The 16,947-nt window shown below is 40.2% G+C and overlaps 1 protein-coding gene across 6 annotated transcripts in view; it reads right to left on the bottom strand.

Moving 5' to 3' along the window:
- The window catches only part of LRP1B (LDL receptor related protein 1B), a 2,172,167-nt gene that overhangs the window by 1,024,997 nt on the left and 1,130,223 nt on the right, over positions 1 to 16,947 (bottom strand). For all 6 annotated transcript variants that reach the window (XM_073634235.1, XM_073634238.1, XM_073634240.1 and 3 more), the window contains exon 12: positions 7,470 to 7,650. In XM_073634235.1, coding sequence (XP_073490336.1) covers positions 7,470 to 7,650 — 181 coding nt within the window. The remainder of the gene's footprint in view (positions 1 to 7,469; positions 7,651 to 16,947) is intronic.

The raw sequence follows: 16,947 nt of genomic DNA, 5'->3' as shown, positions 1-16,947 counted from the left end.
CAGTACACCCCATGGAAATTGTTGACTTTTTCATCATATTTAAATAGGCAAATTATAGATCTCCATTCCAACAATGCACATAGAGCATGTTTTGTGATTCAGCACACTACACTGAACGGTAGTATATTACCACATGTTATGGTGAGCTGAAATACATGTGAGTTGGAGCAGCAATGTATTAGGGCATTAGGGTATCATTCAAAATCAATGACACTGCAGCATACATAACATGTTTTGAGGTAGCATGCGCATTACTGCAAGTCATCACATCACAAAGTGTGTTTCAGCTTCCAGAGAAAAGGGAAAACACCTTTAATTGGTGCGAACTACAAACAAACCTCACTCAAACACAGGTAGAACACTCTGATGATCCACACAAGAGACAAAGATCAGAAGATTTCTCGCTGTCTGCTCTAAGAGCTTGGTCCTAACAACATTTCTTGGTGTATCTTATAATCTATCAGGTAAAATAAATGTAGTTTCTTGTTTTTGTAAAGAACATGGGCTCTGATCTGATAGAAACTTTACAAAGAGAAAAACTCAGATCAAATATGATATTAAGCTCTTGGATAACATGATGTTCTCCACCCCTACTGATGGGCTTCAGGCTTTGTCTTCTTCACACAGAGCGGCACACTAAAAACTCATCATTGCACTGACAAGTCTTTGTTTTGATACACTGTATCTTGTATTATTTACAGCATCTGATGCCATGAAGGTGACAAGATAAGAAAGGTAGAGAGAAGAGAGATGGACGAGGAGAGAGAACTAAGCAAAAATCAAATTGTTTTGGTGACCATGCGATCACTAGGCAAGTGCTTTGCAAGGGAACCTGCTTTGTCTGATCACTGCAGCTTCCTATCTAGCATGTCAATGAACTTGGTGATTGGCTCCTCGGGGAGCCTCAATATAATCCATAGTTAGCAGTGTCACAAATTAATGATGAGAAGTAAAGATCAGACAACAAGCCTACCAGCAAAGGGAATCCTCACATGACTATAATTAACCAATTAACAAAAAGACCCCAGTCACTGATTAGAATATTAAGGAATTAAACAACAATACCGGTCACCTCTGTGGATAGATGTAAAGCTTTTGTAGTTTGCTCCTCTCGCAAGCTCTTTTGTTTTTCTAAGCATCCAATCATCCAGAGGGTTTACATTATTTTGCTTACAGTGAACTCATCATTAACAGAACAGCAAAGCTGAAGATCTCACCTTAAAATACATTTACAATTGCCTGGATTTCCTGCTGGTGTTGATGTTTTGGTACTTTCGAAAAAAACAAAATACCAGCAGGGGTGCACTATATCCACCACCACATCCACCATGACCTAAAACTTCACTTTTATGTATAACTGTCTAAACATCCATAATTTAAAAAATAGAAGGAAGTCATTAAAACATGCCAGGCGTGTGTCTTTATAGGCCAATGCGGAACATAGTGCAAATATACAAAATGATGGAACCATTGTACAACTGTTTTCATTGTAGGGAGATGACAAAATATCAAAAAATGTCTCCAAGATAGTGCTGTGTATGAGTGGATAGTTACAGACCAGTTGCATGAACCTGGACAATATGGTGGGTCACTTATATAGAGGACTAATTCTATAAATCCTGCCTCTCACTGAATTTGGATGTACAGCACTATATTGGAGACATTTTTAATATCGACACAGTGGGGTTGACTTATTAAACCTGGAGTGTGCAAAATCTGAAGCAGCTCTACATTGTAACCAATCAGCTTGCAGGTTTTTTTTTGTCAAAGCTTAGTTGAATAAACTGAAGTTAGAAACTGATTGGCTACCATGCACAGCTGCACCGGATTTTGCACTCTTTCCCATGTAAAAGACCCATTTTACAGTACTAGCATACATCATGTTATTTTCTATTTTGTTTTTGTTTTGGTACTTTATATCACTGACCCAAAAGAAGTGGAGGGGGAGGAGTAAGGGGAGGAGTGTGGGCAGATGTTGAATACACAATGATAAGGGAAGTGACAGGTGTATTATGAGGACGGCCAAGATGACCGTGCACTCGCAAAATGGATCATTAATGTCAGTGCTATATACAATAAAGTCCTGTAGGAATTTGACACAGGGGTACAGGGTACAAATGGCAGTGGTTAAATTAACAATAATAAATAAATATACAAACGTAAGGTTGACATTGAATCAATATACAGGTGTGTTACATGGTCGGCCGGGTGTCTATATGCATGTGTTACAAAGGCGGCCGGACGTTTGCACACATGCAAATAGGGTCGTAAGTCTAATGTTGAGTTGACAATGAATAAATCTACAGCCGTGTTACAAGGGCGGCCAGGCGTTTATACACATGTGTTACAGGGGCGGGCAGGCATCTATGTGCACATGTTACAAAGGCAGCCGGGCGTTTGTACACGTGCAAATAAGGTCATAAGTCTAATATTGAATTAACAATGAATAAATATGTAGCCGTGTTACAAGGGCAGCCAGGGAGCTATACACCTGTGTTACAGGGGCGGCCAGGTGTCTGTACACATGCAAATGAAGTAATAAATCTGTTGTAAGGGGATAAAAAAAAAAAAAAGGAATAAGCGATAGTGTATAGTGGATGTTGTGTGAATTGTACTGATTATGTCTGTAACAATGATAAAATAATGCTGAATATTACTTTACTATGAATAAGTGTATAGGTGTGTTACAAGGGCGGCCGGGCGTCTATACACTAAAGACAGATAGAGGAAAATAGTGGATGCTTATACAAGGTGTACGAATTGTTCAGATTATGCCTGTAGCAATAATCTCACGGTGAGAGGTATTACTCAACTGTGTACTAGTATATAGAAGTGTTTCATTGTCAACTCAACATTAGACTTACGACCCTATTTGTATGTGTGCAAACACCTGGCCGCCTTTGTAACACATGCATATAGACACCCGGCCGACCATGTAACACACCTGTATATTGATTCAATGTAACCTTATGTTTGTATATTTATTTATTATTGTTAATTTAACCACTGCCATCTGTGCCCTGTACCCCTGTGTCAAATTCCTTCAGGACTTCATTGTATATAACAATGACATTAATGATCCATTTTGCGAGTGCACGGTCGTCCTGGCCGTCCTCATAATACACCTGTCACTTCCTTTATCATTGTGTATTCAACATCTGCCCACACTCCTCCCCTTGCTCCTCCCCCTCACCATTCATAAGCCAGCTTGAGAAGTATGGGCGTAGGTCTGACGAAGGAGCCGCACATGCTCCGAAACGCGTTACCACCCCCTTCTCTACACTGACACCATCAGCCTTGTGTGTCCTGCAGTGAATACAGGCTTCCCTGCTGCCTCCTCTTTTCAACACGCATGAGAACGCTTTACAGCTGCTGGACGGCTCTACACTGCTCTCTACCACCATGCTGAAGATAGACACATGCCACAGATGAGGACTCCTGATTTTATCTTGTCTTTTAACACTCAACAATCTTGTAAGTGCTTTTAACCCTTTGTGTACTTTATTAAATTTTGCATACTTTTCCTTTTTTAAATCCAGCACCCTTTGGTGGGCCTACAACAGATGATAATTGTGTGTATGTACAAATACTTTTTTTTTTTTTTTTTTGGCATTGTTCCTCTATGGCAATCCCCAACTTCCGTTTCTTTTGTTGGACTATTTCTTGCTATAAGCTCATGACCAGAATGAAATAAAAATATTGGCCAAAAAATCCATTAGGATTCACTACAAAGTTCTCAGCTCTTGGAAGATGTAGACAAAATATACCCTGTTTCCCCGAAAATAAGACCTAGCGTGATTGTCTGTGATGGCTGCAATATAAGCCCTACCCCCCAAATAAGCCCTACCCTGTTTCCCTGAAAATAAGCCCTACACCGAAAGTAAGACCTACAAGGACTTTAACTAGGGCTTATTTGGGGGGTAGGGCTTATATTGCAGCCATCTCCGATAATCACGCTAGGTCTTATTTTTGGGGAAACAGGGTAGCACAAAGGTTGCACTGCTCCATGGTGAAGTATGAGATCTCTTCCTGCTGTGATAAGTGCCGGGTGCCAGCCTTGGTCCGCAACCAGAGCATGTACAAAACAAAAAGAAGGTGGCGGCATAAAAATGTAATTTTATTGAAAACTTATTAAAATCAAGGACACAGTATGCACACACATCTCCTGTTTCATTCAGCGAAAGCATTTCACATACCTGTGCTTAGTCATTGCATGTGAACCGTGATTGCTGAATGCCACAGGAGATGTGTGTGCATACTGTGTCCTTGATTTTAATAGGTTTTCAATAAAATTACATTTTTATGCTGGTAGTGGCGCCACTTCCTTTTTGTTGTGTACACGCTCTTGGGAGATGTAGTTCTTAAAATTTTGTGGTCACTGAAAATATGGAATATTGTCCCTTTAAGTTTGAAAAGTTAAAAGCAGGCACAAAATCATATGTTTTTTTTTTCATCCTAAATATAACAAATATTGTGTACAAATAATTTTTTTTCTCTGATGAACAATGTTCACCTAAAATTGGTATTTGCATAATGAAGACAACTGGCCCAGCATCTTGATGGATAAACAGATCAGCCTTCATATTAAGCAAAATCGTCCCATGGATCCAAGTCATCTAACCTGAATGGTGATTGATCTGCACCTCCCTGTTCACAGAAGAATTTGACACATTAATTCTGAGGTCATTTGTCATCTCTAATCTAAAGTAATGGAAATATTCATTGCCCCAAAAACCATCTCTCAAATTAGCCTTGTGAGGGAGCTGTCATGCAAGTAATTGCCACACATTTTGCTTGTGACATTAATGACAAACTGTAAATAATATTTCCTGATTTGTTTTTCCTGTAAGGTGTACAGATCAAAAAGCCTTTTACTACTATAAGCCTTAGGCTCCATTCACACTAGCGCGTTTTTTGATGCATTTTGCATTTTGCAGAAATGCACGGGAATTTTTTAACATGGGTTCCTATGGAACATGTTCACATCAATGCCTTTTTGTTTCTCTGCATTTTTGGAAAGGGTCAGGGACTTTTTTTCATGCAAAATGCAGCGTTTTGCATGTAATAGAATTCAATGGACAAGCATCAAAAACGCAAGTGCACCGTTTTTGCAGCGTTTTTGCAGCGTTTTTGCCGTTTTTTTTTTTTTTTTTTTTAGACTGTAAAAAAAAACTGTAAAAAAAAAAAAAACGCAAAACGCAAATCGCGGCAAAATCGCGGCAAAATCGCGGCAAAAACGCCGCAAAAACGCTGCTCAAAAACGTGGCAAGCATGAAAAAAAAACCTCCAAAAACGCCCAAAAGCAACATGCATAGGTGTGAATCGAGCCTTATAGAGTGGCATGGCGTGGTAAGGGGAATTCAACATTTCTTTTTACCTTTAGAATTAGGATTCTACCTTGCCCAATGGCCAGTTGTTGAAGAAAATCTAACAGACATACAATGGGCCAATAACTAATTCTGTCTGGCTGCCAACCTAAAATGTTCACATGGCATTATAATAGATCACGCCTAGCCTACAAACCTTTAGATCAGCCTTTCTCAACTTTTTTAGCCCAGGGGAACCCTTAAAATAATTTTCAGGTCTCGGGGAACCCCTGATAAAACCCATTCATTGGGGGTCAGTGGGAACAATGCCCCTTACTTTGGTAGTCAGTGTAAGAATACCCCCTTACAGAGAGCTATAAATATCATTGGTGTCATACCACTGGCTCCTCCAAGTGGCATTGGCTCAGAACTATGTAGGCACCATCAAACAGGAGGTACATTTAGCCACAGTTCAAGGAACCCCTAGCCACCTCTGGAAGAACCCTAGGGTTTCACAGAACCCTGGTTGACAATGGCTGCTTTATATTATCACCTCAGGATGAACACTAAAAGGGCATGTGTAAAGAAAATGTCAAGGTCAACTATAGCATTATTTATTTATTTCAAGTACTTGTATATCGCTGACAATTTATGCAATTCTTTAAATTGCACATTCACATCAGTCCCTGCCCTCAAGGAGCTTACAATCTAAGGTCCTCACATTCTCACATATACTTGGGCCAGTTTAGACAGGAGCCAATTAACCTACCAGCATGTCTTTGGAGTATAGAAGGAAACCTACATAGGCACAGGGTGAACATGCAAACTTCAGGCAGGTAGTGCCGTGGTTGGGTATTCAAACCAGCAACCCTAGTGCTGCTAGGTGAAAGGGCCAACCACTTAGCTACTGTGCTGCTCCACATTTCATCACATGTATCTCAGCACCTGTGCCTGGTCATCATATATGGTGATATGAATCCTTCAACCTCCTCATGGCAAAGGATGATCTTTCAATTCCTTATGTTTTCTGGAGTCCTATGACATAAATTTTCACCGGTTCACAGGTGGTGAACTACATAAGTGCTTTCCTTATGTGCATACAGAGTTCCTTCTAGCTCTTGCTGAAACTAAGCCAAGCATTTAGCAATTATTGGACAAGGACTTTCACAAATGTTGTCAAAGCCTTAATGTGTATACATGGACTGGCTCTTATCAGTGTGCCAAATACCATCTTTGTTTTTATGTTGGTGAGACATTCATCTTAGGTGGCAGTCAGTAGAACAGCAAACTAGGACAGGAGCCAATTAACCAACCAGCATGCCTTTTGGAGTGTGGGAGGAAATCAGAGTATCCAGAGGAAACCCACACAAACACTGGGAGAACTTGCAAATTACAAGCGGATAGTGTCCTGACATGAACTTAAAATGAAAGGCTCTACTACTACAAGGAAGGATTGCTAACCACTAATCTACTGTACTGCCCAATAATATGTGATACCATTGAGCTTTTGGTGCCCATTTATTAACTTTTTTATCATTATAATTATTCATGCGTTGTTCTTCTAGGGGTTTGTAGACTAGTAGTACATTTTTATATCATTGACTAGACACTGTTGTAGAATTTTACAGTTTAAAGGCTAAGCACTGTGCCACACTGGAATTACTGCTGCTAGTTGGAGTAAGGCAGAGTTTGGACCCATGTTGGATTTTTTGTTTTTCCTTTCATATTATGTTAGCCAGGTCTTTGCTGTGAGCGAAACATTCCTGTTTCTCTTTCTAGAGTTCGTTCTACATACAGTATAGTCCTATGAAGTATCCTCTTGGGGTTGGTGACAGCCGCATTATAGTCATTGACTTCAGCAGAACCCTAGCTGTTACAGGTGTGACAGAATTAAGAAAGCCCATATGGTCAACCCAGCTTCAGGGTTTGTGTTCCACTTTACTGCTGTGGATATACAATACAATTAAAACATCAAATTATATTACAGTTCTGAATTCTATTTCCAGTGCTGGCTACTATGCTACCTCTTGGAGACACCTTTTAAAATAGTTGCTGGAAAGTGAAAAACCTGGTAAGAGTTTTGCTGTGTGGTCCTGTCATTTTTTTAATATCATATTTTTCTCTTATAAGGCTCAACACTGCAGAATATCTATTAGCTCTTACCCGTTAACAGGATCCAAGACAATTCCGCGAGGATGTGACATTTCCCCTTCTATTAAGGTTTTGCGGCTCTGTGATGCCTTTTCCAGGCGAGCGACATTAATTGTCTTCCTGTGTCCGTCGTTTGTCCAATATAAATTATTACCAAGCCAGTCAACAGCAATCCCTTCCACGTTGTCCACATCTGATTAACAGGAGATTAACAGGAGAAAGATATTTGTTTGAAACCAATATATATATATATATATATATATATATATATATATATATAAAACATTTTCTGCGCATGCACTAAATAAAAGATGTACCATATTCCATAAGTATAAATGATTAAAAAAAGTTTGCTAAAGTCTTTTTAGCATACTTCAATTTAGATACAACAAGCACACAGCTGTCAATTAGAAAGAAGAATTTTGTCCTCCCAGATCTGATATTTTAGTTATGGCACGAAGGAAGCTTAGGTAAATTCAGTAACATTTATTGGATGAGTGATTCATCCAGGATATACTGTAGATCTAAATTGCATTATTAAGGAAGAAAAAAGGTGAAAAGAAACCACTGGCTATACATTTTCCGTATGGAAGTAAAATTATCATTTGGGACCAATAGTCCTACAAAGCAAGGGGTCCCCTAGGAAAGGGGTGGGGGGGCACCCAAAATTGATAATTTAGATATAAACAGACTAATAGGCATGCCAATCAAGAGTAAAACAACTTTTAAGGATAAAATCAGTATACAAGAGGAAAGTAAAAATCAGGCAATGTGTTTTGTGGGGGGGGGGGGGGGGGGGTGTCAAACAAAAACTTTTTCAGGTAGACAAAACAAAACAAAAAAGTTCCACTCTAATGCTCCTATCACTGATATCAGCCAACATGACATGTAATGAACTGGTGCAGATTGTATATAAAACACCTTGTCACGCTACACTATGCTGCAGAAAAATGGCTGACGATTGCACAAAGGATGCCGACTCATTGTGACCAAAACTAAACCACATAATGTAAGATTGCTTCAGCTTATTGAGGAACGATTAAGGGTGATTAAGCCCACTAGGGGGAAAAACACATCTTGAGGGACCTCTCCTGTGGATGGAGAGCAGAGCTGACATCAACATATTACCTGGCTTAGTTGTGGTCACAGTGAGCCGGTGTCCTGTGTGCTATCTGTCGACATTTTTCAAAACTTTTTTTATGCTGCACAGATTTCTAGGTATTAGTTGTCTTGTATAAAAATGGAAAATAGAAAACTGCGCTCTGAGATAATGGAAAGCAGCTGGCACTCACTAGACAAACCATGTAAACAAATAAAAAATAATAATAGTGCAGCGCTTGTAGTTTGAAAAAAGATACAGCGCTATAAACAAATATTAGTAAAAATATTGTGATATAGAAAACTATGAATATGCACACAAATTACAAAACACAAAACAAAAACACAAACAGTAAATGAATAATGAATACCGTGCTCTGATCAATAAATAAAATAACCAGTGAATGATTAAAGTTCAAAAACTCCAAAATAAATGTTCATAAATCAAAAAATAAATGAAAAAAGTGAATGAAAAAAAGTCCACCGAGAAAATGAAATTCTTAGGTGAAGATGAAGATACCCATGTGAAGGTACAGTAGGAAAAACACTGGCCACTGGCTTGTGTAATCCACCACCTGAGAGTAAAACGGACACGCTTACCATAAATTGTGGACTCTGATGGTGTAATAACGTTTAAAAAGGTTTTAATTAAAACACATGTAGGGGAGGGGCCAGGATGGAGCACGGAACGGATTGTTCGCTGTGATGCGACGCACACTTTACCCTTACTGCCACGCATTGTTTGGAGTTCGTTGTTAGTTTGGTGCACTTACGCACCTCAAATCTTTGAGCACCCCATTGTGGGGAGTGTTTTTATATTTTGGATAAAACATTTTTAAACGTTATTACACCATCAAGTTTTCTCTCTCATATTTGTGGAGCTGCTATTCCAACTGTGCACCTGGATATCATCATTGAGCCGTGGGATGGCTCCAAATCGTGTTTAGACTTAGTTTCACAGCTGAGTCACACGCTTTGAGGTGAGCGGTATTCCTGGGGGGTCACTGGATGACACTGGAGTTTTATAGCACTGAGATTATTTGGAGCATGCTGGGTTTTCATTTATGAACAAATATTTAATACACCTATGTGATTTAATACTGGATTCACGGATCAGTTTCATTATTGTTTTTTGATTGTATATCCCATATACTGTGTGGCACTGGGTTTTATTTCAGGGGTTGGGCTTGGCCCCTTAGTTCCAGTTAAGGGAACTCTTAAGGTGTCAGCATACCAAGACATAGGGATTTGGGGATGGTCCCTTCCTGTTCCAATATGACTGTGCACCAGTGCACAAAGCAAGGTCCATAAAGATATAAATGAGTGAGTTTTCAAAAAAAGGGAGAAAGAAAAGGACTATTGCGGTACCATAGAAAGAAAACTTTGTTTAAAAATGTATAAATTTATTTCAAGAATAATAAAAAGTCCTATAGGGGACATATATTGTACATATTTATGATTTGACATACAAAAACAATAATGATTGTTTACAGCATTGTTGACCTTGGTAGATGATTGGATAATTGAAATCAATATTCACACAATTTATTGGGTGAAGATTTTGAACTTCCTAACTGGCTCACATCAGTAGAATTTCATTCGAAAATTGTCTATTTTAGAATGTTTGTTCAATTATCTAAGAGGGGACGATTCAACAACCTGTTTAAACCAGAGCAAGCAAAACAAAAAAAAAATAATAAAAAATGAAGGACAAACATTAAATTTTATTGTCGAACCTAATGAGATTAAGCAAATTTCTGATCAATCAATTCGCTCCTGGCCAAAAAAAAAACAGATGTCAGGCCAGCGCTAGGGTCTGTTTACACCAGCAGGTGCACATTATGCTCTGGAATAACGTGTGCCTGCTGGTGCACGTTGTGTAGGGGAAGCATGATGCATTGTTACAACGCATCCCACTGTTAATGTCTATTATCTTTATTGGAATGTCACAAAATGATATTGTTCAACTTTATACACAGTTATGCATTGTAACGCACTGTGGTACATAGAGTTGGATGAAAAGTCTTTGGTGGCCTTTCAATAAAGTTAAGAAAAAAAGAAAGAAAACTATAAGCATGAAAACATATATCTGATGCTATATCTACTTTAAGAAATCTTTGTAATCCCTTTGAACATGTAGCTTTTATATTCTATTGTATTTTCAATATGCTAGACGTTCATCTCATGCCCGGGTTCGCTTTAGTAGGTGTATTTAGCTGTTTGTTGATTACGTCTCAAAGTTACAGCTTTTATATCATAAAAGCAAAGTGATTGTTTCATCACACAACATATTTGACAAGTATTGTAAAAGCAACAAAGACAATCAACCATACCTCTAATTAGCCAGTATGAAGAGCAGCATAAAAACATCATTAAAATACAGCTCGCTAACAACATTTATGAACAGAATACAGCTTGCAATATTGGAGAATAAAGGCTGTCAAATAGGTACATTGTTTAGCGATCATTTGAAAACATATTTTCTCTCATTGTTGTTTTGATTTGTTGGATTTCATGAAAACCCCTGCTAACTTTAACCCCTGTGAAGCTGTGACAATTTTTCCTGCATGCAACAAAATACATTATTTGCATTGTTGTGTATTATTATTATTATTATTTAGTTTGATTTTATTTTTGCTTTTAAATGTTTACATATAACTTTGTATTTAAAGATATTTAAAGCACCAAGCATCAGATATATTTTGAATATATATCTGAATTGTTGAAATTTTAGTCCGGTATATACAGTATTTCACAAAAGTGAGTACACCCCTCACATTTTTATAAATATTTTATTATATCTTTTCATGGGACAACACTAAAGAAATGACACTTTACTACAATGTAAAGTAGTGAGTGTACAGCTTGTATAACAGTGTAAATTTTCTGTTGCCTCAAAATAACTCAACACACAGCCAACCGCTGGCAACAAAAGTGAGTACACTCCTTAATTAAAATGAACAAATTGGGCCCAAAGTGTCAATATTTTTTGTGGCCACCATTATTTCCAGCACTGCCTTAACCCTTTCGAGCATGGAGTTCACCAGAGCTTCACATGTTGCCACTGGAGTCCTCTTCCACTCCTCCATGATGACATCAAGGAGCTGGTGGATGTTAGAGACCTTGCGCTCCTCCACCTTCAGTTTGAGGATGCCCCACAGATGCTCACTAGGGTTTAGGTCTGGAGACATGCTTGGCCAGTCCATCACCTTTACCCTCAGCTTCTTTAGTAAGGCATTGGTCGTCTTGGAGGTGTGTTTGGGGTCGTTATCATGTTGGAATACTGCCCTGCTGCCCAGTCTCCAAAGGTAGAGGATCATGTTCTGCTTCAGTATGTCACAGTACATGTTGGCATTCATGGTTCCCTCAATGAACTGTAGCTCCCAGTCCATGACACTCCCCCCACCATGCCTGACTTGATGCTGGAAATTAAAAGCTGGGAAAACTATTTGTGGGCAGCGCGGGTGACAACAATGACTGTGCCTGGGGATGCTGCCCCTTTTACCCCATGTTAACCACTTACCAACCGGCCCATAGCCGAATGACGGCTGCAGGGCGGTTGGATAACTCTGGGTGGACGTACTATGACGTCCTCCCAGAATTCCCCTCTCGCGCGCCCCCTGGGGCGCGCACCCGAACACATCCGTGACCGCCGGGTCCGGAGGACCCGGCGCATCACGGATCCCGGTAAATGGCCGCTGATCGCGGCCGTTTACCATGTGATCACGCCGTCAAATGACGGCGCGATCACATGTAAACAGACCGGCGTCATCTGATGACGCCGGTTCCTCTCCTCCCCGCCTGTGTACCGATCGGTACACAGTGAGCGGGGAGGGGGGTGGAGGGATGTCTGCAGCGCTGTGGGCTGTATGTGTAGTGCCCACAGCGCTGCACAGAGACATCCAGGCATCCATCCATCCATGCTCAGCCATCCCCACTACACTGCAATGCTGAGCAATACTCTGCAACACCCCCACAATACTCTGCAATACCCCCACAATACTCTGCAATGCTGTGCAATACTCTGCAGCACCCCCACAATACTCTGCAATACCCCCACAATACTCTGCAATGCTGTGCAATACTCTGCAATACCCCCACAATACTCTGCAATGCTGTGCAATACTCTGCAACACCCCCACAATACTCTGCAATGCTGTGCAATACTCTGCAATACCCCCACAATACTCTGCAATGCTGTGCAGTACTCTGCAATACCCCCACAATACTCTGCAATACCCCCACAATACTCTGCAATACCCCCACAATACTCTGCAATGCTGTGCAATACTCTGCAATGCCCCCACAATACTCTGCAATGCCCCCGCCATACTCTGCAATTCCCCCGCAATACTCTGCAATGCCCCCGCCATACTCTGCAATGCCCCCGCCATACCCTGCCATGCCCCCGCCATACTCTGCCATGCCCCCGCCATACTCTGCCATGCCCCGCCATACCCCGCCATACTCCGCAATACCCCGCCATACTCCGCAATACCCCGCCATACCCCGCCATACTCTGTTATACTCTGCCATACCCTGCAATACCCCGCCATACCCCGCCATACCCCGCCATACTCCGCAATACTCCGCCATACTCCGCCATACTCTGCCATGCTCTGCAATACCCCGCCATACTCCGCAATACCCCGCCATACCCCGCCATACTCCGCAATACCCCGCCATACTCCGCAATACCCCGCCATACCCCGCCATACTCCGCAATACCCCTCCATACCGAGCCATGCTCAGCTGTACTCGGCCTCTGTATGTGGCCAGGCTGTGGAAGTCTCACACATGTGGTATCGCCGTACTCAGGAGGAGCAGGGGAATCTATTTTGGGGTGTCATTTTTGGTATGTACATGTTATGTGGTAGAAATATTGTATAAATGGACAACTTTGTGTTAAAAAAAAAATGCGTTTTAACCACTTCCCGCCCACCGGCCGTCATACAACGTCCTTGACTTTGTGCGGAGATATCTGAATGATGGTTGCAGCTACAGGCATCATTCAGATATCGGCTTTTTCAGCCGGCGATTCCCTACACCATGAGAATGATCATAGCAGCTGTTCCACTGCTTGATCGTTCTTACGGGAGGCGAGAGGGGATGTCCCCCCCTCCAGAGCTTCTACCGACTCACCGCTACGATCGAAGCCAGGATCGTTTTTTTTTTTTTTTTATTTCAGGCTTCCCAGCCTAGAGGTGAGATGTGGGGTCTTATTGACCCCATATCTCACTGTAAAGAGGACCTGTCATGCCATATTCCTATTACAAGGATGTTTATATTCCTTGTAATAGGAATAAAAGTGGTCAAAATTTTTTTTTTTTGGAAAAAAGCATCAAACTAAAATAAATAAAGTAAAATGAACAATAAAAAAAAATAAAAAAATTTTAAAGCGCCCCTGTCCCTGCGTGCTCGCATGCAGAAGCGAACGCATACGTAAGTCCCGCCCACATATGAAAACCGTGTTCAAACCACACATGTGAGGTATCGCTGCGATCGGTAGAGCGAGAGTAATAATTTTGGCCCTAGACCTCCTCTGTAACTCAAAACATGTAACCAGTAAAAAATATTAAAGCGTCGCCTATGGGGATTTTTGAGTAGCAAAGTTTGGCGCCATTCCACAAGCGCGTGCAATTTTGAAAGGTGACATGTTGGGTATCTATTTACTCAGTATAACTTCATCTTTCACATTATGCAAAAACATTAGGCTAACTTTACTGTTTTGGTTTTTGTAAAGCACAAAACAGTTTTTTTCTCAAAAAAAACGCGTTAAAAAAATTGCTGCGCAAATACCGTGCGAGATAAAAAGTTGCAACGACCGCCATTGTATTCTCTAGGGTCTTTGCTAAAAAAACATATATAATGTTTTGGGGTTCTATGTAATTTTCTAGCAAATAAATGATGATTTTTACATGTAGGAGAGAAATGTCAGAATTGGCCTGGGAGCTACAGAACGCCTGAAGGTGCTCCCCTGCATGTTGGGCCTCTGTATGTGGCCACGCTGTGTAAAAGTCTCACACATGTGGTATCGCCATACTCGGGAGTAATAGCAGAATGTGTTTTGGGGTGTAATTTGTGGTATGCATATGTGGTGTGTGAGAAATAACCTGCTAATATGACAATTTTGTGGGAAAAAAAAAAAGTAAAAAAAAAAACCTTGATTTTGCAAAGAATTGTGGGAAAAAATGACAACTTCAAAAATCTCACCATGCATCTTTCTAAATACCTTGGAATGTCTTCTTTCCAAAAAGGTATCATTTGGGGGGTATTTGTACTTTTCTGGAATGTTAGGGTCTCAAGAAATTAGATAGGCCGTCAGTACTTCAGGTGTGATCAATTTTCAGATATTCGCACCATAGCTTTTGGACTCTATAACTTTCACAAAGACCAAATAATATCCACCGATTTGGGTTAATTTTACCAAAGATATGTAGCGGTATAAATTTTGGCCAAAATATATGAAGAAAAATTACTAATTTGCAAAATATTATAACAGAAATGAAGAAAAATGCATTTTTTTACAGATTTTTCGGTCTTTTTTCTTTTACGGCGCAAAAAATAAAGAACCCAGCGGTGATTAAATACCACCAAAAGAAAGCTCCATTTGTGTGAAAAAAAGGACAAAAATTTCATATAGATACAGTGTTGCATGGCTGAGTAATTGTCATTCAAAATGTGAGAGCACCAAAAGCTGAAAATTGGTCTGGTTAGGAAGGGGGTTTAAGTGCCCAGTTGTCAAGTGGTTAAAGATGGCCCTGCTGTAGAGGAGTGGAGAAGCAGGTAAGTAAATCTTCTTTTCCATGTTCCATAAGCCTAAATGAGAAGTCAACCATTGCAGTGTGGGTAAGGAGAATTCTCCCGGAGTTGAGTTTGAGTTTAAATAATTGGCTCTCCAGAGCTGTTTAGTGTCATGTTGCACAATACACTGGTGCTAACAATTGATGTAATATGTGTAAGCAGTATGATTAAAAATGTAATTTAAGTAGCAAATACTTACCTCCTTTCCGATGATTTGACATCCCTAAGGTTCCTAACCAGCTCTGGCACATTCTCCCAGGTTTCTTCCAGGCGCCAGATCTTTGGCTGTCTTGATTGGCTGGCTTAACTTTAGTTCCACTTTAAGTCTCACTTAAGTAAGAAATCCCCACCATCTAGTCTGATCATTGATTATTTATTTCACAAACTTATTATTTGATCATAAGTAGTCTCCTATCCCTTTCTGGATAAATATTTCCAAAGGTGTCAAATAATCCTTCCCCTTTACTAAAATGAGACATTAACCTTCAAAAAAAAGCCCATATGGGAGAATAAAATGGCTTCTGTAATGCAGTGAAGCCTTTCCCCTGGCTTCTAATGAGATCCTGGGAAATGCAGAGTAGCCCAAATCTTGCAAGATGATGCTCCAGCACAGTTTAGGACCCTCTTTTCATCGGTAGTAGCGGGGGTAAGTATAATATCTAACTTTTTTTTCCCCCACATTTTTTTTTCTTTTTAGTGCAGTGTTCTAGGAGGGCAGGGGACTCCGTAAAATGCCCACAAATAGATTTTTCCCACAAATAAGGCTTTATTTTGGTTGTATTTGATCACCTCTGCGGTTTTTATTTTTCGCGCTATAAACAAAAAAAGAGTGACAATTTAGAAAAAAAATATATATATTTTTAACTTTTTGATATAATAAATATCCCAAGATTATTATTATTTTTTAAAATTTCTTCATCAGTTTATGTGTATTCTTCTATATATTTTTGGTAAAAAAAAAAAACGCAATAAGAGTATATTGATTGTTTTTTTGCAAAATGTATAGCGTTTACAAAATAGGTTATAGATTTATGGCATTTTTACTTTTTTTTTTTTTTTTTACTAGTAATGGCGGCGATCTGCGATTTTTAGCAGGTCTGCAACATTGTGGCAGACAGATCGGACACTTTTTTGGGACCATTGACACTTATACAGCGATCAGTGCTATAAAAATGCATTGATTACTGTGTAAATGTCACTGGCAGGGAAGGGGTTAACAATAGGGGGCGATCAAGGGGTTAAATGTGTTCCCTCATGTGTGTTTATAACTGCGGGGGGGATAGGACTGACTGAAGGAGGAGACAAATCACTGTTCCTAATTACTAGGAACAGCAGATCTGTCTCTCCTCCCATGTCAGAACAGAGATTTGTGTGTTTACATACACAGATCCCCGTTCTGGCTCTCGTGCCGACGATCGTAGAACATCGCAGCCGTCGGCCACGCAAATCAGGTCCCCCGCCATCCAGCGGGCGCTGCTATGGTTCTTAAAAGAGCTGACATACCAGTATGGTGGGAACGAGCCGACCTGCCGCTGTATGATGACGGCGGCTGGTCAGCAAGTGGTTAAACAGGCTTTGGCTGGTGGAA

The sequence above is a fragment of the Aquarana catesbeiana genome, linkage group LG06 (assembly GCF_042186555.1).
Source record: "Aquarana catesbeiana isolate 2022-GZ linkage group LG06, ASM4218655v1, whole genome shotgun sequence".
NCBI classification, from domain to species: Eukaryota; Metazoa; Chordata; class Amphibia; order Anura; family Ranidae; genus Aquarana; species Aquarana catesbeiana.
Note: the sequence above shows the minus strand (reverse complement) of the source record. Positions and strands in the feature narration are given on the sequence as shown.